This window comes from Ochlerotatus camptorhynchus, unplaced genomic scaffold (genome assembly GCF_037179485.1).
Source record: "Ochlerotatus camptorhynchus isolate MF236.1 unplaced genomic scaffold, CSIRO-AGI_Acam_v1.1 ptg000388l, whole genome shotgun sequence".
NCBI classification, from domain to species: domain Eukaryota; kingdom Metazoa; phylum Arthropoda; class Insecta; order Diptera; family Culicidae; genus Ochlerotatus; species Ochlerotatus camptorhynchus.
The window spans coordinates 204,336-229,190 of NW_027040875.1; the positions used below are offsets into that span (position 1 = coordinate 204,336).

General features: G+C 39.6%; 3 protein-coding genes across 3 annotated transcripts; 1 reads left to right on the forward strand and 2 right to left on the reverse strand.

The window, feature by feature from the left end:
- Positions 1–2,320: 2,320 nt before the first annotated feature.
- Positions 2,321–2,797, forward strand: LOC135710474 (uncharacterized). Its single transcript, XM_065233061.1, has one exon. It carries the CDS (start codon positions 2,321–2,323, stop codon positions 2,795–2,797), a length of 477 nt encoding a protein of 158 aa, XP_065089133.1.
- A 5,900-nt stretch (positions 2,798–8,697) lies between these two features.
- Positions 8,698–13,964, reverse strand: Manf (mesencephalic astrocyte-derived neurotrophic factor). Its single transcript, XM_065233060.1, has 4 exons — positions 13,780–13,964; positions 13,444–13,568; positions 13,224–13,365; positions 8,698–8,900 (listed from the first exon to the last, which is right to left on the reverse strand). Exons 1-4 carry the CDS (start codon positions 13,865–13,867, stop codon positions 8,734–8,736), a joined length of 522 nt encoding a protein of 173 aa, XP_065089132.1. The 5' UTR covers positions 13,868–13,964; the 3' UTR covers positions 8,698–8,733.
- A 3,518-nt stretch (positions 13,965–17,482) lies between these two features.
- On the reverse strand, positions 17,483–18,655 carry LOC135710470 (histidine-rich protein PFHRP-II-like). The gene has a single exon (XM_065233059.1). The coding sequence runs from the start codon at positions 18,653–18,655 to the stop codon at positions 17,483–17,485; it is 1,173 nt and encodes a 390-aa protein (XP_065089131.1).
- Positions 18,656–24,855: the final 6,200 nt, after the last annotated feature.

The window sequence follows — 24,855 nt, forward strand, 5'->3', positions numbered from 1 at the left end:
AAATAACCATAAAAAGTGCTTAACCACCTATTCGGGCTATCGTACTAACCATACGGGATATAATTGCGCCATTTGTGATATCGTCCGTACTTATTTATAAGAGTGATATGAAGCCGTTTGAAAATGTATGGAGATTTTAGTTTCTATTCATTATCTTCCTGATAAGCAGTTTTAAATGCAAAAAAGTGCACGAGTTCATTACTATTTGATATTTTTAATATAGATGAATACAATTAATTACGTCATTTGTGTGGTAGTTACACCGAAAAGTCGAGAGATGTCGCCCCGCCAGTGCTGGTAAAATATTTTTTGCAGTATGGAGAATATCAGAAAATCCGCTATTTCTTAGGAAATACATTTTCAATGCAAGTAAAATGTTTACGAGTACTTGTATTTGTACCATTTTAATGTGCTCGGGCACTTTTCTTGTATTTAACATACATGCTTATATTGGAAATATTCAATTAATACTGTAAATCCCCATACAATCTCAAATCGTTTACTACCAGCTCCATATGCATCCGAAAGCGGTTGGTCCTCTGGTTGTGAATGCTGTCAAAAACACCATAACATGATTAATTGTCGATGGAAATTTGATAGGTTCCCGAGCAGAGGGTGAGAACAAAATGAAAACAAGAATTATGTTGTTTTCATTATTCCTGATAACTCAAATTGATTTCATTTTGATGGAGTTGATGGCTAACAGAACAAAAATTAGAGCTAAAAGATATGCGAATAATATCAAAATTATAACATATATTGATATTAGTGAGAACTGCTTGATAACTTATTTTGATATAGATTTTTTTTTTCTCAAGCATTTTATAAAAATCTGTATAAATCTGTATTGTAATATAAAAATCTGTGATAAATCTGTATTCTGTATCGGGTCTGTATTAAGATTAAAAAATCTGTATAATACAGATAAATCTGTATAAATGGCAGCGCTGTTACGATGCAGCATTGATGGAGCCGCGAAATGAAATGAATATATCTAATGAAAGTTCAACTGGAAAAGTCAAAGATGCACATCAGTCTGATCGTAAAAACGTTTTCTTCTTCAATTCGAATGTTATATTGGAAGGATTTTACACAGGCTTGATGAAAATTATGATTCAACGCTAATTTTCACGAATTTTATATGCAGTCTGTCAACATTATCATCATCATGCAGTGGCGACATCTACGTCGAGCGTTTACGGCAATCTTCCAATACTTGTGCGCATATAATGGACTATTCAATGCCCCCACACTACACTTTGCATTCATACAAACGGATGCACAATAAAGCGAATAGATAGGGTTCACGCTTAGTTCAGTTCACCCATACATAGGTAGTTGATTCACCCATATTTGGGTTTCTGATACAATACCTAATAATATGGGTGAATGATACTGATAAAAATCACATTATGAGTAAAGTAACTTTACCTAAATATGGGTAATTGCACTTTACTCATATTTGGATGAAAAAACAAACACTGTCAAAACCGCGTTGCTTCCAGCATTGGTTGTGTATTTCTGCTGCTGCCGTTCGTGTGTTGCTGCTGCCACCATCCCATCTGCGAAACTGTAACAAGGCTCAAAATCACATTATTGGTAAGTATTTTGGAAGATACTTTCCCTTTGTTTTCACAGCCGGAGAAACTGTCTCCATCCGACGAAGATATGGACGAACAGGGGGAATAAGATGATGATGAGGACATAGAGCTGAGGAACCTTCTCGGCCGGCAAAAGTCAGAGCGAAAAGGATGAAATTCTGAATGATGCCACTGTTGAGTATATACAACGCAGTATGCCTTGCTTTTAGAGCATAACTTCATTTTCTTCAGTTCAAATTATACTACTGACAAATAAAGACGTTCCTTTCAATTGTAGTTCGAATAGTATTTCGAGTCCAGTCCGATTGTTCCCATTTCTGCTGATAGGTTATGGGCCCAGACAGTGCAATCGGAACTGGTGAAAATAGAATTTGAATTCGTAACTAGATGGCGGACAAGCTGATGTCGTTTTCAAGGCTCAATGGATCCAATTACGATAACTGGAGTTTCCGGATGAAGCTGTTGCTGACCAAGGAAGGAAATTGGACAACCATAGCGGACGCAAGGCCAGAAGCGGTTACAAGTGCGTGGAAGATGATCAAGCGCTGGCATCGATTGGATTGGCCGTGGAGGATAACCAATTAATCCACATAAGGAAGGCCAAATCGGCGGCGGAGGCGTGGAAAGCTCTAGAAAATTTCCATGTCAAGAAAACGTTAACGACGAAGGTCTCTGTGATGCGGAAAATTTGTAATCAACGCCTGGAAAAACATGGAGATATGGAAGCGCACGTATCAAAGTTGTCGGAATTGTTCGAGAAGCTCAACAATTTACAGCCGGAAAAGATCCTTGACGACCAATGGTTGGTCGCGATTTTGTTCAGCAGTCTGCCGGAGGAGTACGAGACGTTGGTAACCGCCCTTGAAGCTAGACCAGAGAATGATTTGACCCTGGATATGGTGAAGAGCAAGCTCATCGATGAATGGCAGAAAAAGAAGCAGCGCAACGATGATAGCGATAATCCTGAAGCTGTTCTCTATGCAAGTTCAAAGGCAAAAAAAGACCGGTGCTTCTTCTGCAAAAAGTTAGGTCACCAGAAGGCAAATTGCGAAAATTTCAGAGTATGGAAGGTGGAGAAAGAAAGCGGAGCTGTATCCAAGCACCGAAAGGCAGTATCCAAGCAACAGAAAGCCAACCACGTATCGCAGCAAGATGATGATGATAGCTACGCGTTTCTCACTGGATGCAATAGTTAAGCGGAAGACCAAAGGATTTTGGATTCCGGTGCAACCAGCCACATTGCAAATTACCGGAACTTCTTCGAGGATTTGGATGATGCAGCTACTGAGGACGTTTGGGTCGCCAACGGGACGAAGGTACGTTCGAAAGGCCGAGGTGCTGGGCGAATAAATGTGCTAGATGATTCTGGTCGACTACGTGATGTTCCAATAGAAAGCGCTTTGTATGTTCCTGAAATGAAGTCAAGTTTGCTATCCGTGAAGCGGCTGGTGCAGAAAGGATTCGTCGTCACATTCGGCGCAACTGGAGCGAGAATCATGAAAGGTGAAAAGATATGTGCAATGGCGGAGTCCGTTGGTAACTTGTTCATAATTCATCAATCAACCGAAAACGTATCCATGGTGATGACGAACGATGACTGCGTGCATGCGTGGCACAGACGATTGGGACACAACGACTGCGAAGCGGTGTTGAAATTGCAGACCTTGGTCAACGGCGTGAGGGTAAAGAGATGCAGCTACACTGATGCATGTGAAGTGTGCATTGAAGGTAAGATGCACAGGACATCGTTTCCGAAGACGTCAGAAAGTGTGTCATCAGCGGTGATGGATTTGGTTCACACTGATATCTGTGGACCAATGAGGACGGCGACTCTGGACGGAAGACGATATTTCATCACATTCATCGACGACTACAGTAAGTACACGGTCGTTTATTTGCTACGGAAGAATTCTGAAGCGCTCCAGAAACTTAAGGAATATGTGAGCTAGTCAAGACGCAGTTTGGAAGGAAGCTCAAAATTCTCCGCTCGGACAGGGGTGGTGAGTTTACTGGCAAGGCATTCAATGCATTTCTTAAGCAAAACGGTGTCATCACCCAGCTCACGGCACCATACACCCCACAGCAAAATGGGGTAGCAGAACGAAAGAATCGTTACCTTGTCGAAATGCCCAGGTGCATGCTCATTGACGGACATCTGGACAAGCGTTTCTGGGGAGAAGCAGTGGTAACTGCAAACTACATGCAGAACAGGCTGCCATCACGGTCGATCAGTGGCACACCATATGAGCGGTGGTTCGGGAAGAAGCCCAATCTCGGACACATTCAGCGGTTTGGTGTGGATGCGTACTGCCATGTACCAAATGAAAAGCGAGGTAAGCTGGATCGGAAGGCTGTCAAGCTCAGGTTCGTCGGATACAGTGAAGTATCGAAGGCATACCGCCTGGTGGACGAGACGAATGGAAAGGTAACTGTTAGCCGTGATGTTAAATTTCTTACTGCTTGCGGGCCCATGCCAGGTTCGGTGGGAGAAAGTCTGGTTGTACCATCCATCTGTTTCGAACGAGTGGACCTAATGAGTGAGCCAGGATCAACTGAATCGGATGACGACGATGTCTGGGATGATCCAGATGAACAACCGGACGAAGCAACTCTCCGTGAAATCGAAGTGCAGTCCGATGCCGTACGTGTGGACGGGAGCATGTCCAGTGTAGATGTCGATCCACCTCGAAGATCAACAAGAGCTAATCTCGGAGCTATTCCAGAGCGGTATGCTTGTACAGCAGAAGCTTCGGTTCAGGAGGAGCCAAAATCGTTGAAGCAAGCGTTATCCAGTCCAAACAGCGCTAAGTGGTGCACGGCTATGAAGGAAGAGCTAGCATCCATCGAAGAAAACGACGTCTGGGATATAGTCGACCTGCCGGCGGGTATCCGCGCCATTGGATGCAAGTGGGTGTATAAACAGAAGCGAGACGAAAATGGCAATGTAGTTCGGTACAAAGCCAGGCTGGTAGCCCAGGGCTACACTCAACGTTTTGGGACGGACTACGCTGAAGTTTTTGCGCCAGTCGTTCGACACGTTACGTTCCGCACCATGATGTCTGTGGCAGCCAAGAAGAAGATGATCGTCAAGCAATTCGACGTAAAAACGGCGTTCCTCAACGGCAACCTTGAGGAGGAGATCTACATGATGCAGCCTCCCGGGTATGTCGTCAGCGGTATGTAAAACAAGGTATGCCATTTAAAGAAAAAGTTTGTACGGGCTCAAGCAAGCGGCTCGTTCTTGGAACCAGCGACTGCATGAGGTGATGGAAGCGGATGGTTTTGAGCGATGTGACGCAGATCCCTGCCTGTACAGAAAGCGAGCTGGTAGCAAGTGGTGCTATGTTCTCGTGTATGTGGATGATCTCATCGTAGCGAGCGAGGATGAACGCATGATCGACGCATTGAAGCGAACGCTTGCAAGAAATTTCCAGATCAGCTGCCTCGGTGATGTCAAGTTTTACCTCGGGATCGAAGTCGATCGAGACCATGCTGGAGATTTTCTTATCAACCAGCGGAAATACATTGAAGACGTCATCTGTTCTGTTGGCCTACAGGATGCGAAAGTGTCAACCGTGCCAATTGATCCTGGGTACATCAAGACGGAAGATAACGATGACCAGTTCCCAAATAATCAAGAATATCAAAAGGTAGTTGGGCAGCTGTTGTACATCGCAGTCAACAGCAGACCTGACATCGCAACGGTAATCTCAATCTTGAGTCGTAAGGTGAGTTACCCAACCCAACGTGACTGGAACGAGTTGAAGCGAATGGTTCGCTACCTGAAGGGGACGATTGATCTGAGCTTCGACTGAGTAGCAGTGGTGATTCATCTGGTCTGGTGGTGTACGCTGATGCCGATTGGGCAGAATGTTGCGACGACAGGAAGTCCAATAGTGGATATGTATTCAAATACTGCGGAGGAACCATTGCATGGGCATGCCGAAAGCAATCCTGCGTTTCACTATCTACAGCAGAAGCGGAATTCGTGGCTCTTTCCGAAGCATCCCAAGAAGCGGTTTGGCTGCAGAGACTATTGTAGTACCTAGGGGAGAAAACAGAAGCAATATTATTCGAAGACAACCAAAGCTGTTTGAAGATGCTGGACTCCGAAAAGTTCAGTAACCGTACCAAACACATTTCAACAAAATTTCACTAATCCAAGAACCTGAAGACGAAAGGTGTTATCAAGTATGAGTACTGCCCTACGGAAAAGATGGCCGCGGATCTTTTAACCAAACCTCTACTACGAATACGGTTGGAATTTCTAAGGAAGCAGTGTGGTCTACTGTAGCAGCTGTTGAGTATATACAACGCAGTATGCCTTGCTTTTAGAGCATAACTTCATTTTCTTCAGTTCAAATTATACTACTGACAAATAAAGACGTTCCTTTCAATTGTAGTTCGAATAGTATTTCGAGTCCAGTCCGATTTTTCCCACGTCTGCCGATAGCCACTACCCTTGCCAACAGTATTCAACCGGAAGGTACCTTAATAAACAAATACCATAAATGAACTGTATCCCGGAACTATCCCACAAATGTTTTGGATGATACCCCGAATACGTCGTTAAGCTCTCTTTTATGGTTATTTTTATTAGGGTAATCACCCCTATACGAAATACGAAATTTTTTGTATGAGAATTTCGTTCGAAACGAAATACAGAATAGGAGTGAATACCACAAAGGAAGTGACAGACGGAGCGGCTCGAAAACTTTGGTGACGCACCTGCTATTGCAATTTTTCAGTATAGACGAGTGCACGGATGGATTTGAGTTCACTCACTCGACAAAAAGTGATACAACAGCGGGGCCCTGTTTACTAAAAATGAGCACATGAATAATACTCGCGTAACATTTTTAACGGGCTTGTCAACTTTTGAACACAAAACTTGTTAAGCCCTTTTCGTGCGAACCGAATACACCCACGCAAACTAGCAACACCATCGGGTAGGGGAAATTCTCCCCTTACCTATAGGGCTCTTGGTTTGCGTGGGCGTACTTCGGTTCTCGAGAAAAGGACATAGGAAGTTGTTTACAAAAGTTAATAGGCCCGTTTCAAAAGTTACGCGAGCATTCTTCATGTGTTCATTTTTAGTAAACAGGGCCCCGCTGTTGTGTCAATTTTTTTTTTCAGTAGATGAACAAAAGTTCACCCGTGCACTCGTCTATACCACATGGCAACACCAGAGTCGATGTTATAATAAGAGAAAATGTTACGAACAAGCAGCACTGTTTGTGATTTATTTTTCGTCAGAGTAAATGGCAACCAGATATTTTGCGTTAGCATCGAATGACTTTCATTCAGAAATGAAAAATTACATGTCGATAACGGAGCTCCTGGTAGACAAAAACTATTTTAGAAGCTGAAAAATGTTCAAACAAGTGCTTGGTATAACTTATAAATACCACAATATACTAAGTAAAGCGAAGAAATGTTTTTCATCTAAAATTACTAAAATATTGTCAATAACGAATGCAATACTTGTAGTTCACTGGCTGTGGGGACAATAATGTTTATTTACTTTGCTCGTTTGGTACCCCACGTGACAGTTCGATTGGTACTTCTGGCTTCACTCTTGGCGGGACTCTTATTTTAACATTGACTCTGGGCAACACCACTACTACTGGATTGTACCACATGGCAACACTACTAATGGATTGTACCACATGGCAACACTAAATGTACTAGAATGTTTTGGTTCTATCTCTTTCACTCTACTCTAAACTGAAATGCATAAAAAAATGACAAAATGATACACTCTTTGCACACTGTCAAAGATCATATTGCACACAAAATCAACTATGTTCAAATCAAAACAAAAATACTAGCCCATCTGGTGGCTGATAACACAAGCTTCTATGAAAATTCTATTACAGCGAACCACATTATTTTAATTGATTTCTTCGCAAGTTAGTCGTCTGTCACTTCGTTTGTGCGTATACAATGCGACCTGTGGTCATCTGGCTACAACTATGCCTTAAAGCTTACTTAGGAAGGTTCGGATCATTCAAAAGATTGGTATACACGTTGATTTACATGTATTTTTCTCTGGAAATTAATAAAGCAGAAAAAAAAAACAATGAGAAAAGCTTCCCAAAATATAATAATTCAAAAATACTCAATCTTACTTCACAATAATCTGAGAATTTCGGAACTTATGTTATTATAAATTGCTATGTATATTATAACAATAACAACAACATATATCATAACAATTAATAATAAGATCCAAAATTCGCATATGATTGAGTATTTTTGAATTATTTAATTTTGGGTTACGGCTGTACTTTTTTTTTTTTTTTTTTCTGTACGTTTCCCATTGGGTTATTATATTTCCCAGAACAAATCTTTCTTTTCTGAAGCCAAAGAGGTGGCTGAAATGACACTTATTTCAGATGTTTAAGGACAATTTGTTTGTTTTTTTTTTTAGAAAATGGGGACTTTTGAAAGAAGGAAATAAAATTGAGTAAGATTTTCTACTGTTAAAAAACATAATGGAACATGATATCACAGACAAACAGAAATAACACTCGCAAGTTGTTCATTGAACAAGCATTGAACGGTCAATTTAAAAGTATCGTAGTTGGTAGTACCTCCACCTGTGGCGCGCATAGTCATCTCCCTTGCATTTGACGTTTACACACTACCGCCATCTGTCCAGCGTACTACCAACAATCAATACGAAATTAACGATTTTGAATTGGCTCACTACTTAACTAGCCTATTGGTCCCAAGCAAACGATTAACGTACCCCATTCTAGTCGAAAATCTAGTACTACACTATATTTGTTTTGATTCGCTATGAAAGTTTGACAGATAAAATGAGGGGTTATTGGCTTTTCCTATGTTTCGAGGGGTGAATCGATTAGCTTGGGACCGAAGATAGTACCAGAGCTGAGCGGGACCTTCTAGTCTTAGAGTAACCTCTATGGTACTACCCACCACAGTGTACTCAACAGATGGCGGTTCCAGCGACGATGTTTTACAGTGAGAAATATTCAATGTGTTATGTCTGTTTGTCTGTGATGATATCATGAACAAAGTGACTTAATGGATGGATTGATTGTCAGAAAATAATATCAAGTCTGGTGTACCTTATTGTAGTTTATTATTTATATTAGACATTATCCTATAGTTCTGTCTTTACATATTTGTGCTTTAACTCATTGATTCTTTTTATGTAATCAGTTTTCTCCAGGCATCCATCACACTCTTCATCCCAATCGGACAGAATTTTCTTCAAGTCTTTCACCTTCAGCTTTTTCAAATCCACAGAGTTAACATCGATTTGCTTGTCTAAATAATTAAAAAAGAAAGAAAAAATCACATGAAATCAGGTTTAAAATAAATTGTCAACATTTAAAAAAATATGATGATTGTGATAGAATTTGTAGTGGAGCTGATCTTATTCAAGTAGGATTACGCACGATCTTTTTTTTAGTTCGGTGAAATAACTATTTGGTACCGTTTCTTGGAAAACAATGATATATTAAGGGGGGAAATACAAGTAAATTTTTTTTATCGTTTTTTTTTATATTTTACTTTAACAAATTTAAAAAAAATGCTACGAGCACGAGGAAGGAGTGATCTATGGCCCCGGTATCGCCGATTAACCGTAAGTTCCAGAAATCATGTTTTTACACAACCCAAAACTTTAAACGCGTTTTTCTCGAAACGGTGTTTTCCAAATTGGCGGGTGAAGCAGTACGATTGCCTAGCCCAACAGACCAAACAACTAGTGAAATACAATCGAATGAAGACGTCCCAGACGTTTGCCGCTCAAGCTCAGTGTTGCCAACAGCAACGTCTAAAAGGGACTGTATGAACATCGCTACAATCAACGTATGCGGATGCGCCACCGAATTGAAAAGAGATGCATTGATCTAGAGCTTAGCGAACGATACATTGATGTGTGTGGTCTTCAAGAAACCAGAATTTCTTGGGGAGACCCGCAACTATCAATGGCATTTGAGCCCGATTGAAACTAAAACTAGTCATCGCGGAATCGGGATATTGGTACGTCGGAACTATGGTATCGAAATCAAGAACTTCAGAGCTGTCTCGGAAAACAAGGCTACATGGGTTTTAAAGGGAGAGATAGGACTATTTTTAATAGTCGTGCATATTCCCAGTGACAAAAGGATGCCAGTGGTTTTTACAGAACTGTCTATTATTTTATCAAAAATACCCCCAGAGGATGACTACGTCATCATCGGTGATTTCAATGGTCATATCGGAAGGAGGGATGTAGATGAACATTTAAAAAAAAATGATCGGCCATCGGTTGCTGCATGAGGAAAGCAACGAAAATGGAATCTTCACGCTACAGTTAGTTGTACAGGACGAGCTGATTGTGTGTAATACATTTGCAAGATCAAAAAGTGTGATGACAACTTGGAGTAATAAGAACGCGGTGTCGCAAATAGATCACATGATGATGCCACTAAACCGGCAAATAAGAGTAAACGAGAAGAACATCAAAGCATGCTGCCCCCAAAATTTCAAATCTGACCACAGACTATTGATGGGGTCTGTGAAGAAAATGTTCTACCCAAATCAAATCAATTGCAAAGCAGGTCGCGTGAAAGAAACTCACCAGAGCATCAAACAGGGATGGGACGTACAACTCCTGCGAAACCCAGATTTACGGAAAAAGTTTGCGGAGGAAATTATATTGAGGATGAACAACAACAGCTTCGAGTTGGACACAGATCAACGGTGGAACAAACTTAAGAAGGTGATATCAGAAGCAGCTAACGACGTACTTCCATAGGGAAAAAAGGAACCTCAATCACCAAACACCAAACGCGCTTATCGAGCACTGCAAAGGAAGCTGCACAGATTTTCGGATGTGGATAGATGCCATCGAGAAGTAGTATGGGCCAGGAGTGAACTAGAAGAGTTAAACGGCAACACGTTTGGAAAAGTTGGAGGCAATTCTTCGAGGAGATTGATAAGGTTGAACCTTTTCAACGTTTGAGATGCACGTATAAATTTCTCAAACAACATAAAAAGTACCAAATGCGGAAATCTACTACGAATACTGTCAATCAATTTAAATGGCTAGAGTCAGTGTATGAGTCTGTTGTTACAGATCATAACATACCCCTTCTTCCTGAAGCTGGTGAGTACATCCCTGCACCATCAAAGATGGACATTGAAGCAATCATCCAAGGTTTCAGAAGTGGTACTTGTCCGGGACCAGACGGTTTAAATGTGGAATTGTTGAAAAATGTACCCAAGGAGTATATGAACGAACTTCATACAGTAATTAAAAATATTTGGATCAAAAACAGGGCTCCTGAAGATATTTCGGAAACTATTCAGATACCGATTCCGAAGAAGCCGTATTCTAAGGAGACAAGTGATTTCCGTAAAATAACTCTTTGTAACGTGGTTTACAAAATTGTAGCCAGCTACCTGCTCATGAAATTGGTTGAAACCACCGAAGAAAACCCATCATACCAAGCTGCATTTCTGAGGAATCGGTCCGTGGAAGACCACATTTTCTCCTCTAAAAGGATCATGGAGGAATGATGGAACAAAGGAGATGAACTCTTTGTAGTCTCTTTGGATATCCGGCAAGCTTTCGATTCGGTGGATCAAAATTCATTAGTTGATGCATTAATGTTCATGAAGGTCCCAAACTTTTTAATCAATAGAATTATTAAATTGGGCCTGCATGAGAGAACGTCTTTGAGGTGCTCAAATAAAAGAACTCCAAAAGCACTGAAGGGCAGAGGAGTAAAGCAAGGGTGTCCGCTTTCCCCCAGACTCTTTACCATAACACTACAGCATGTATTGAGTCGCTTGAAAGAACGTTTTCCTTACATCTCACTGGGTCAGAATGAAGGAATGTCGCCACCAGTAATTTTCGCTTACGCAGACGACATTCTGATCGTATGCAGCAGTATGGATCAACTGAATGAAATCGTAAGGGTTCTGAAAGAGCTCTTAGCAGAATCAGGATTAATTGTGCATTCCGGAAAATCAGAGCTCATTGTAAGCCCAAAGTCAACGAAGGTAGCAGTTGAAGATATGTTCAGAATTGCTGAAATGGAGATAAAACCTCAGCCAATCATGAAGTACCTGGGAATATATCTCACCGCTACGCTAAACAGACCGGAAAATGTAAAGAAAAGGTGCTTGCAAGGAACGAGGGAAGGAAAATGATTCTTCCGTTCTTGCTAAAGAACAAACCCCCTTGGTATATAGTTCGGAGAATTTATGCAACGGTAATTGTTCCCACCACGTTTTCTTTCTCGATTCTAAAACTTCCCAGAAAGCGAGAAAACCACCAATCACACACGTATAACCGTCCGGGAGGCAGAGTGCCAGCGCTAATCCCGCAAATGCAGCCGAAAACTATGAAAGCTAACGATTCTAAATTGGCTCACTACTTGACTAGCCTATTGGTCCCAAGCAAACGATTAACGTATCCCATTCTAGTCAAAATTCTAGTACTACACAATGTTTGTTTTGATTTGCAATGAAAGTTTGACAGATAAAATGAGGGGTTCATGGATTTTCTTATGTTTCGAGGGGTGCCTCGATTAGCTTGGGACCAGAGCTGAACCAAATCTTCGGGACCTTCTGGTCTTAGAGTTACCTCTATGGTTTTACTGAGTTTTTGAATTGCGGAACTGTTCGGTAAAAGTTTAAAAATCTGTGGAAAATTTATTAATGAGAAAATTTGCTCTGAACTTATACATACTTAGTTCTGTTAACCCCATTTAATGATAGAAAATAAAATTGGTCGATTTCATTAATTTCTTACGGATAACGGTCATTTGAATTTTTACCGACTTTTTCAGCAATTCAAAACCCCAGTAAAAAAATACTGACTCCTGTAAAAAAAAATCTTAGTGTGTAGAGATGGAAAAATGGTATCTTCAGCAAAGTTGCGTCCAGCAAATTGTTCTACTACTTCGTCGAACATGGCTGGCCTATCTCAAATAACTAAAAAGTTGATATTTTGAACTCAGTAATCCTCCATCACCTACATCAAAAGATTGGCCACAAATATATAAAACTTTCTCCTAGACGAGTTACCTAAAACTAATGCTTTAAGGGCAAACATTTTTGTCTTCCTGAATACGTCTTTGGAACCATTGGAATTCTGGTAAAGGGAAGAAATTAAATTTTGGGAAACATCCTAAAAAAATAATAATTAGAAGACAAATTTCAGCCTTATGCAGGTCCGCCCAAAAAATAAGTACGGGAACGATTGTCTCCTGTGAAGAACCGACCAACGAACAACCGCACTTTCCAGCCTTACTTTTAGTGTTTTGCGTTTAGCCTTGTTTGATGCTCGTTTTTGTGTAGAACTTGCAAAATGGAGTGATTCAATTCTGCATACTTGAAAAACTCGCTTGAATAGTGAAGAATAGGCTATAGTTTTCATAACTTATTCTTCACTTATATTTCGAGCTTATTTAAGTTATAGAAAAAGTAGTAGGCTACTTAAGAAAAACTCCATAAAAATATTGATAACATTCTAATAAGTGCAAACATTTAAACAAACTGCTAAATTTTGATAATTGATTGAAATTTGACGAAAAAAAAATTGGAAAGTTTTATCCTAGCTAAGAATTCTGCATAAGAGAATAGAGCACTTACCGTAACGTAGATCACAAATTTGGGAATCTTTCTTCTTTAGTTTCTCGCAAATTTTAAGAGCTGGCATAGACCAACTGAGTGGCTTCGAAAGTTCATTCAAGATTCCCGTAGCGGATTCCTCCACGCCACCTAAGTAATAACACTGGTGGATAATAAAAAAAAAGTCAATGAAACGCCATGACACCTACATTCTTCATCGAAATTGCATTTAGAAACTTACGAATCGTTGCTCCTTGTTTTTGGCAGTTTTGCAGAATAACCGGAACTCGTCTTCGATTTTTTTGGTATCTTTCTTAACAGAATCATCCAGACCAGCAGCAAATTTTTCTACCGTCTTGACACAAACTGTAAATAGAACAGGAAAATGCATTATTCTTTACTAAAAGGCGAACTAGAACTAGTTACTATAGGCGGCATGTGTAGGACAGGTTTTACATCTGTCGATATCATTGAATTTGATGGAAATTTTTAAAAATTATGCCTTTTGCCACATATTGAGAGGGTGAGGATATGGTACGAGGTATTGGATTGGAATGGTAAAACAACGGTAAATTACCTTCACAGTCGCCTTCCTTCAGGCCATGTAGAAACGGTACGAAATTGAAGATTGATATAATCAGAACAACTATCTCGATTCGACGCATTTTTAGAAACAAAATGTTTTAATTTAATTTAACAAAGAACACTTTGAGTTTCCAGCTTCAGATACTGAATAATGAGAAAGTTCACTTTACTTTTGCATGACGTGTAAAAAGCCGCTGAAGAATGAAAAAAATGACATTGATTGTGTGAGGTGACGTGTTTATTGACGTTTCAATCATGGTGGATATATACATGGTGATACAGCTTTGTCACTATCATGGTGGATATATGTAGTCACCTTGGTTTCAATTTTCAAACAATCACCGAGGGGTTTCTATCAAGCTTGTAAGATCAACCGTAACGGTACAGCCCTCATCATAGCGCAGCTACCGTATCGGGGGTTGCCATACGAGTAACTAAAATAGCAGTCGGCTTCTCGGTGAGAAGCGCGTTACCAAATTTAGCAGCGCGATAGCAGCGCAAGAGAAAGGTTGCTATTCGTAGACATGTCAAAATGCTCACTACCGGTACGGACTACGGCGAGTAAATTGATAACCGCGATAGCAGCGACCGGTGTGGAGAAGAGTGACTAAACTAAAATGCGAGCGCTGTGCGCTGTTAAAATAGTCGCGCAAATGACAACGACCGTTACGGTTGCTCTAAGGTGATCGGTAATCAAAAATTACCACAAATTCGGCACCAACATTTCAAAAGGGCGAAACTGACAATGATGGCAAACTGAGAAAAACGCTGTCAAAGTTTCTAAAGCGAAAATTTGAAATTATTTCAAATTAGTAAGCTATGCAGGCCTCATACTTGCACAGTGCAGTATTAATGCTCCTTGTTTACCAATACATAATAATTTCGATTTTTATTTTCTTTTTTTATCTCTAAAAAGCTTAAAAACAAGTTTCGCCTGTAATTTTTTTTGTAAATTTTGATTAAGCCCTTTCGGTTTGTACCTTTTTTTTACAATCTGTCAATTCGGCCCCACTGACAGCGCCTTGTTGTCTTTGGATTTTTAAGTACGCCCTTCTGCTGCTTTGATTAGGAAAATCAGAAATTATTTAATAAGGAACTAATGTAATTGTTATGTTATGGATAATTTAAGATGAGAAGATTGTGTACACAATTTCCACTGAGGATAACAAAAAGATTTAGCTGTTAGTGAAAAATCTCGGCGTGAACACCATCAAAAACGGTCATTCACTTAAACAACCGGAAGACAGACTTTGCTAGCTTCCGGTAAAATAGTTAATCGCTTCCCAGCTTGAACAGGAAGGAAAATAATCACCGAACCGAACGTCTAGCTCATACATGAAAATTTCTCGTTGATCGAAAACTTTGAGAATTGAAGGCAAATCAGTATTTAAGGATGTATTCGTTTTAATCGGCCAACAGTTGTCATTCCATACCATTTTCCGTATGCCATCTAGGCCAACTGAAAACTTTCCCTCTTTGGTACAAGTCTAGTGGTTTTCGCTCTTTTTCTAGTTTTCGATCGAACCGTATTTTCCATACAAAAAAATGTATATGAAAAATATGGTTCGAACGAAAACGAGAATATGGGCGGTTATCTAATTGTCGAATGGAAAATAGCAGTAACAAATAATAACTACATCACTTGCAAATTTTTAATTTCAAATATTTTTTTATAAAGAAAGTTGAATAATGAAGTTTTGCACCGCCCTTTTATGTGTCAATATTTAAGGAAACATCCAAATCTGCCTCGAAATGGTCCCCTATATCAGTCTTAGCCTTACGGCCTCGCTTTTTTGGTGCTAGTTGCTTCAATAAAGTGCCGTAGTATGCTTTGTTGGTAACAAAATCCATCAAACTTTTTAAGTCCTCTATTTTCTCGTTGGAAAGTGGAATTGGTTCGTTGGTGATAGGAGTTACGATAACATTTTTCGTGTCATGATTAGTCATATCGAATCTCTTATATTCTTCAGCAGACAATTCATACTTATAGTACACAATCCCTGGCGCTGAAGTCCTATATTCGAAATGCGAAATGTTCTTGAATCGAATAGGTTCTCCATCTGTATTCATCTTGGGTCGTTTGTAGTAATTTTCTAGCTGTTTGAATCCCAAAAATTCGTTTTGGTCCATTTCGGTGACCTGGAAGGACACTCTCCGTTGAATGGACGATATAAAGACAGCCCAATCCCTCGGCGTCTCTATATTAGTAGTGCATCGCTTTTTTGCCTTCTCAATACAAGCATGGGCCGAGTCCACCTCCATATGACTATGTCCGGATGTCATAAATTTATGACAGATTGTCAGCTGTCGTTCTTCAGTACTACATTTTTCGATAAAATGTGAAAACATCATGCACATCACTATGTTGTGATTCTGTCCTGTACAACGGTCGGAGTAGTAGTTAATTACCTTTACTCTTTGGTTTGTATTTGATAAATCCTTCAGGATACAAGATGCTATCTCTTGTGATCCCCTTCTCGCTTTCGATTCGTCCCACAAATAGCATTCAACTGAATTTTCACCATTCCAGGTAGTGTACACAGTCAGATTAAGGGTATACAACTGCCGTTTGTAAAATGCCGTGCCACACAGCAAATGTGGTGTTGGCAGGCATTTCTGAAGATCGAAGGAAACCGTCCTGACTTCAATACTGGTTTTTGCAGCCAAAACATCGACCTTCTTACTCGTATAAGCTGTTTGAGCCACCGCGTGGTGGTCATCTCGTGTGCGTTGAATCGCCTCCTTCTCGGCGCATGTTTCTGCTTGCTTTAGTAGGACAGCTAGTTTGTCGCACAGGCAACAAGTATCTGCCTTCGGTTTCCTGAACGCCAGCTTCATAGAGCCGAATAGTAATCGATAAGTGTTGAAGTGCACAAGATGCATGTTATCCTTAGCACATTTAGCTTTGTACAAATTGTACATCTTCATCACGTTCAAATCACTGCTTAAATATAAGCGTGAAGTTTTCTCTTGGCTATAGTGAGAGGTATAAGCAGGAAAGGATTTAATGTGGTCAATTATATGATTTCGTTGTTCATTAGAAATGCTTCTACGGCTGCTGTTTTCAGCCCGCATATCATCAGCTGAAATTCCGAGTCCTTTCAACTGTTTATTGGCCAACACTCGAAGTTTTTTGTCTGTAATATCGAATGTGGCCATAAACATTTCCTTACAAACGTGAACTCTACCGTTTACAGCCGGAAGATAATACGATCGCGTAAAAAGTCTTCTTGAATTCAGAACCTGGGACAAAGTTACAAAAAAAAAAGATTTTTGGAAATTGGGATTTAAACTAGTATTGCAGTAATACTTTACCGTTGGTCGAGCAGTGATTCTCAATGCCATATGGTTACTCAAGAACTGGTTTTGACCAGAAGCAGACAGTTGCAACATGTTCTTTAACAATTGACATCGCACATTGGTGGTATACTTTTCCTTGCATTTAAGTTTCGTACAACTGCATGCGGGCCTTACAGCTCTTGCAGGAACCACTGTACCATCAGTACGGACGTAGCTTTGTCCCTTTGTTTTTGCAATTTTATTAATCTGCCGACGGCTTGATCCTTTACATCGTGCTGCCTCGGGTTCGACAATTTCTTGAAAACCAAGATCTCCTGGTAGCTTTTCAGATGATGAAGCTGCAATTAATAAGAAACGGAATATTTTTATTTCATATACCCTAGTTTAAATTTATTTTAAAACTTACCGTCATTTATCTGGTTGGAATCATTTGCTCCGGGAACATACTCATCGTCTTCACTCAAAAGACCCTGATTCCTGAATTTTTCAAAATAATCCGTCATATCGAAATCATTCATTTCCGTGTTATCCCCGATACACACTTCTCCACCATTTTCATCCAGATCTCCGAACTCTGATTCAGAACACTTTCCAACATCTGAACTGGGAGAGTTAGGTCGATTTTGGACATCGCCATGCGCACCAGCACGATGCATGATAGTCGCATGAGAATGTCCGCTTGAAGTGTACGGAGATGTTGCCAGGAGAATTGGAGAGTTACGGTGCCTAGGTCGATTTTGAACATCGCCATGCGCATCACTACAGTGCATGGCAGCCGCATGCGAATGTCCGCTTGAGTTAGATGGTGATGTATCCAGGAGATTCGGAGAGTTACGGTGGGCAGGACGATTTTGAACATCGCCATGCGCACCACTACGGTGCATGGCAGCCGCATGCGAATGTCCGCTTGAGTTAGATGGAGATGTATCCAGCATAATCGGAGAGTTACGGTGGCCAACACTATTTTGAACATCGCCATGCGCATCACTACGGTGCATGGCAGCCGCATGCGAATGTCCGCTTGAGTTAGATGGAGATGTATCCAGCATATTCGGAGAGTTACGGTGGCCAAGACTATTTTGAACATCGCCATGCGCATCACTACGGTGCATGGCAGCCGCATGCGAATGTCCGCTTGAGTTAGATGGAGATGTATCCAGGAGATTCGGAGAGTTACGGTGGGCAGGACGATTTTGAATATCGCCATGCGCATCACTACGGTGCATGGCAGCCGCATGCGAATATCCGCTTGAGTTAGATAGAGATGTATCCAGGAGATTCGGAGAGTTACGGTGGACAGGACGATTTTGAACATCGCCATGCGCACCACCACGGTGCATAGCAGCCGCATGCGAATGTCCGTTTTTGATAGATGGACATCTATCCACGAGATTCGGAGAGTTACGGTGTTCAGGTCGATTCATGGCATCGCCATGTGCATCACCACGGTGCATTCTAGCTGCAAACGATCTTCTATTTGAGGAGGATAGGCGACTTGTTTCGTGTTTCCGTGAATAGTTGTGATCCGATTGAACTGATACGCAGCTAGGTGCACCATCATGGTGCATCGCGGGCGCATGTGAACTTCGGCTTGAATGAGATAAATGCTTACGTCGATCATTCTTTCCGTACCGGTTCCGGGTGATGTTCTGGCTACGAAAATGCTTTGAAGCGGGCAAGAATTCACGAGGATCATTATAAATGGAGCAGTTCCCTATGTCACTTAACACACTCCTATTGGGAACAGATGAAACACTGCAGCTCAAGCTCAAATAGTCAGATTTTCTATTCGTCCGAAGGTCCAGTGCACTCACACTCAGGTCTGTTGAGAATTCAGTGGATTCGAGTGAGGTTTGCCGATCAAAAATATCTGGAAAGCCGTAGTGCATTTCCGTTCGTGTTTTTTTTGGAGTGGAGCATTGTACATTGCAGAACGATACATTAGACTCTTCCAAGATGTTGGATTCCGAAAACATTTCCGGTGACTTGAAGCATTCTGCTAATGGAGCTCTGTCCTTCTCTCCTTCACTTCGATTTCTTGGGTTTTCGTTTCTGGATGTGTCCACCATATCCACCTCTTCAAAATATCCAGCAGAAGGAACATGTTCTTCATTACATGCAGCATTTTCTTCGTGCATAAACATTGCTGCTGCATCTGAAATTTAATTTTTCAGAATTTAATTAGTATTCTGTGCATCAATGCATCAACACAATAATTTTACCTAGAAGTTCCTGGAAGTTGGAGGATTCCATTTGAAAAAGTTTTCTCAATGATTTCAAATTGAAAACGATATTTTACCATGTAAAAACACGCCTAAAATTGCATGAACTTTTACAAATCTACAAAAAAATAATTTTTAGCCGTACTGCAAACCTAGCTGTCAATTTCGCCTTTTTGTTTACAAAGAAAACGAGGGGCGAAACAAAGCTCACTATGACTTCCCACATCAATTCAATTACGCCTTTTTGTTTATACTAAATCCTTGGTGACAAAAAACGATTTTAATAAAATTTGATGAAAATATGTATTTCATTAGAGCATTAGCTCTCTACTTAAATAAAAAACGCAGTCTGTTTACAATTGTCAGTTTCGCCCTTTTGAAATGTTGGTGCCGAATTATTAAAATAATTAGTAAATTTTGAATTACTCAGTAGTTTTAATGTAATAATAATAATTGTGGGTAATTTATGCTTAGAAAATAATTTGGTAATTTTAAAGATAATTCAGTGCCAACATTTCAAAGGGGCGTAATTGCATTTGTAAACAATGGCTTTAGCCGTCGATTTCTCGCGAATAAAAGCTCACTCATATGAAATAATGACACCAGCAGGTAGATGAATGTTTCCTCTACCAGCTAGCATTGTAATTTTGGAGAGGTAAGATTTCATTCGCGAGAAATTGACGGCTAAAGTCATTGTTTACAAAAGCAATTACGCCCCTTTGAAATGTTGGCACTGAATTAATCAGTAATTACACGCAGAAAAATTTATCGTCGAATCGAGGCATAAGACTAGAAGGTCCCGAAATAACTTGCTCAACTTTTTGGCTCAGCTCTGGTACTCTCTTCGGTCCCAAGCTAATCGATTCGCCCCTCGAAACATAGGAAAAACCAATAACCCCTCATTTTATCTGTCAAACTTTCATAGCGAATCAAAACAAACATTGCGTAGTAGTAGAATTTCGACTAGAATGAGGTACGTTAATCGTTTGCTTGGGACCAATGCCAATAGGCTAGTCAAGTAGCGAGCTAATTTAAAATCGTTAGTTTCGTATTGATTGTTGTTATAACTCTATAGTCTGAACGTACTATAAAACGCTGTCCAGATTGGAGAGTTATAACAACAATCAATACGAAACTAACGATTTTAAATTGGCTCACCACTTTAGTAGCCTATTGGTCCCAAGCAAACTATTAACGTACCCTATTCTAGTTGAAATTCTATTACTACACTACACAGAAAAACAAAACTACCCACCGCTTGGGTTTTTTAAACTCAAATTTGAGTTATTTGACCTCTGTCCGTTTCATTTCCTCTCGCTATTGTTGTCAAAAATAGAACGAAAGATTCGACTCAACCGTCTAGTTCCGTACAAGAAGCCAAAATTGAGTAATATGCGATATACCCAAATTTGAGTTAATTGAACTTAATTTTGGGTAGAAAAAATTGAAAATAACTTAGCGATGGGTAATTTTTTTTGCCGTGCTTAAATGCAAACTACTTTGAGCCGGTTTACCCAAATTTGGCTTATCGTACGGAACATGGGAGATGAGTGAAAAAAACTTAATTTTGGGTTGTTTTGAATTTCTGTGTATGTTTGTTTTGATTCGCTATGAAAGTTTGACAGATAACATCAGGGGTGTGTGGATTCATGCAGAACATGCAGGGGTGAGTGAAATAGCTTGGGACTGCTTGGGACCGCCCGCATAAACGCGAACCATAACTTGACCTTACCGATAATAATTATAAATTGTTTATAATCCCTCCTAAACTTTAACTGAAATGATTATGGAACTTTACATGAACGTTTGTGTGATAAAGTTTTAACCTTATGTATTATTGTTTTTTGAAAGCTGACCTCACAAATAATGGGTTGTTAAGAAACATTACCATTCAAAATTCTTGTTTTCTCCATACATTTTCGAAAAGAGAACTATATTAGAACGTTTTTACTTATGGTTTGAGAACATTAATGGTTATGGTTATGATAGTCAGTAAGGTCCATTAATGGTTTTGTATTATCGCTCAACTTTACGTGGAATATATCGTGAATTGGTAATCAGTAATTTACAGGCAACCAATTCGCGATATATTCCACATAAAGTTGATCGATGTTACAAAACTATTCATGGACCTTACTGACTACCATAACCATAACCATTAATGTTCTCAAACCTTAAGTTAAAAGGTTCTAATATAGTCCTCCTCCCGAAAATATATGGAGAAAACAAGAATTTTGAATGGTAATGGTTCTTAACAACTCATTATTTGTAAGGTCCGCTTCCAAAAAACCATAATACATAAGGTTAAAACTTTATCATTAAACGTTCTTGTAAAGTTCCATAGAGATTGCTAAAGTATGATTGTGTAAGTGATTTGTTTTCATCTGGAAAATTTTCCGCTATGAAGTTTTTTTTTCCCGATGAAAACATTTTGCGTATACGTATACGTGACGCACACTACGTACGATAAACGTCAGCAATCTCTATAACCATTTCAGTTGAAGTTTAGCAGGGATTATAAACAATTTTTAACCATTTTTGGTAAGGTCAATTTATGGTTCGCGTTTATGCGGGCGTTGTTCTGGTACTGAGTGAGCCAAAAATAATAATAATTTTCTTCGGGACCAGTGGTCTTAAACGCCGGCCAGACTGGCGAGTTATAACATTTTATAACGGTTGTCAAATAATTGCAACACAGAAAGCACCATCAAGATAGCGCTATAACATGTTATAACTCTGTAGTCTGAACGTACTATTATAGTAAGTTCAGACTACAGAGTTATAACATGTTATAGCGCTATCTTGATGGTGGTTTCTGTGTTGCAATTATTTGACAACCGTTATAACATGTTATAACTCTCCAGTCTGGACAGCATTTTAGAGTTACCTCTATGGTTATAACGTGTTATAACGGTTGTCAAATAATTGCAACACAGAAACCACCATCAAGATAGCGCTATACCATGTTGTAACTCTGTAGTCTGAATGTACTATAATAGTACGTTCAGACTACAGATTTATAACATGTTATAGTACGTTCAGACTACAGAGTTATAACATGTTATAGCGCTATCTTGATGGTGGTCTCTGTGTTGCAATTATTTGACAACCGTTATAACATGTTATAACTCTCCAGTCTGAACAAGGCATTATAGCGCTATCTTGATGGTGTTTTCTGTGTTGCAATTATTTGACAACCGTTATAACATGTTATAACCACAAACGATACGAAACTAACGATTTTAAATTGGCTCACCACTTTAGTAGCCTATTGGTCCCAAGCAAACGATTAACGTACCCTATTCTAGTTGAAATTCTATTACTACACTATGTTTGTTTTGATTCGCTATGAAAGTTTGACAGATAACATCAGGGGTGTGTGGATTCATGCAGAACATGCAGGGGTGAGTGAAATAGCTTGGGACTGCTTGGGACCGTTGTTCTGGTACTGAGTGAGCCAAAAATAATAATGATTTTCTTCGGGACCCAGTGGTCTTAGAGTTACCTCTATGGTTGTACCATAGAGCTAACTCTAAGACTAGAAGGTCCCGAAATAACGTGCTCAACTTTTTGGCTCAGCTCTGGTACTCTCTTCGGTCCCAAGCTAGTCGATTCACCCCTCGAAACATAGAAAAATCCAATAACCCCTCATTTTATCTGTCAAACTTTCATAGCGAATCAAAACAAACATAGTATAGTACTAGAATTTCGACTAGAATGGGGTACGTTAATCGTTTGCTTGGGACCAATAGGCTAGTCAAGTAGTGAGCCAATTTAAAATCGTTAGTTTCGTATTGATTGTTGGTTGTACGATGTACATCGATTTTGCGAACCAAATTACATTCATTGATGTAATATTGTATCTGCTTTTTGCTATTACATCATTATTTTTCATACATCAGCTTGAATTACATTGATCGATATTACATTTTTTTGCTGTGTAGTGCACAGCAAAAAAAGTTGTTGAATATTACATAGAAACTGCTGCAACCAGGTCAATCCATCGGTTGTGTAATATCACATTGTACGATGTACATCGATTTTGCGAACAAAATTACATCCATTGATGTAATATCATAGAGGTAACTCTAAGACCAGAAGGTCCCGAAGAAACGAGCTCATCTTTTTGGCTCAGCTCTGGTACTATCTTCGGTCCCAAGCTAATCGATTCACCAATAGGCTAGTCAAGTAGTGAGCCAATTTGAAATCGTTAGTTTCGTATTGATTGTTGGTAATATCATAGAGGTAACTCTAAGACCACTGGGTCCCGAAGAAAATCATTATTGTTTTTGGCTCACTCAGTACCAGAACAACGGTCCCAAGCAGTCCCAAGCTATTTCACTCACCCCTGCATGTTCTGCATGAATCCACACACCCCTGATGTTATCTGTCAAACTTTCATAGCGAATCAAAACAAACATAGTGTAGTAATAGAATTTCAACTAGATTAGGGTACGTTAATCGTTTGCTTGGGACCAATAGGCTACTAAAGTGGTGAGCCAATTTAAAATCGTTAGTTTCGTATTGATTGTTGGTAATATTGTATCTGCTTTTTGCTATTACATCATTATTTCATACATCAGCTTGAATTACATTGATCGATATTACATTTTTTTTCGCTGTGTGTGACATCACATTTGCTGTTGTATTGAAATGAAGGAAGAAAAGAGATGGTTAAATTTTCCTCACCATACCAGTTGATATTTATGAAACATGGGCAGTTTTGGCATAGAGGTAACTCCATAGAGGTAACTCTAAGACCACTGGGTCCCGAAGAAAATCATTATTATTTTTGGCTCACTCAGTACCAGAACAACTGTCCCAAGCAGTCCCAAGCTATTTCACTCACCCCTGCATGTTCTGCATGAATCCACACACCCCTGATGTTATCTGTCAAACTTTCATAGCGAATCAAAACAAACATAGTGTAGTAATAGAATTTCAACTAGAATAGGGTACGTTAATCGTTTGCTTGGGACCAATAGGCTACTAAAGTCGTGAGCCAATTTAAAATCGTTAGTTTCGTATTGATTGTTGGTTTTGGCGTGGGGACATGCACTTCCAATGAATTTTACCCATGCATTTAGAAAATGATGATTGAAGAATATTTCAAGAAGAAGAAGTAAACAAATTATTGACTAGAACCTTAAATTGTCAATAAATTGCATTTGATGGCATTAATATCCATTGAATGACAGTTCGCTCTATGGTGAGGGGCGCTTAAATGGTTATGCTTGCAAATGTAATCGCACTGATTTAACATAGTTCCTGTGCACCAAAATTTATGAAATTTTGGATTTAGGTTCCATTTTTAATGTAGATGACGAATATGCAAAAACATCAATATATTCTGTATAGTATACTTTTAAACAACCCCATTCTCATTCTCATATATAGAGATATTCAAAACTTTTTTGCCTCTTCTTGCATTACGTAATGTTCGAGTTGACCCTAATAAGATGCCAAAAGTGTCACTATGATTTTACTCAAAAATAGGTCTTTATTCTGTAGCGTGTTGAATAGCGGGGGGTTGCATATTTTGGTCA

Bases quoted from the DNA above. Each gene is read 5' to 3' on its own strand.
- LOC135710474 (XM_065233061.1), top strand. From the start codon at position 2,321: ATGGAAGCGCACGTATCAAAGTTGTCGGAATTGTTCGAGAAGCTCAAC.
- Manf (XM_065233060.1), bottom strand. From the start codon at position 13,867: ATGCGTCGAATCGAGATAGTTGTTCTGATTATATCAATCTTCAATTTC. The intron at 13,569-13,779 runs GTAATTTACCGT...TTCTATTTACAG, and splicing joins GAAGGAAGGCGACTGTGAAG to TTTGTGTCAAGACGGTAGAA. The intron at 13,366-13,443 runs GTAAGTTTCTAA...ATTATCCACCAG, and splicing joins AAAACAAGGAGCAACGATTC to TGTTATTACTTAGGTGGCGT.
- LOC135710470 (XM_065233059.1), bottom strand. From the start codon at position 18,655: ATGCACCATGATGGTGCACCTAGCTGCGTATCAGTTCAATCGGATCAC.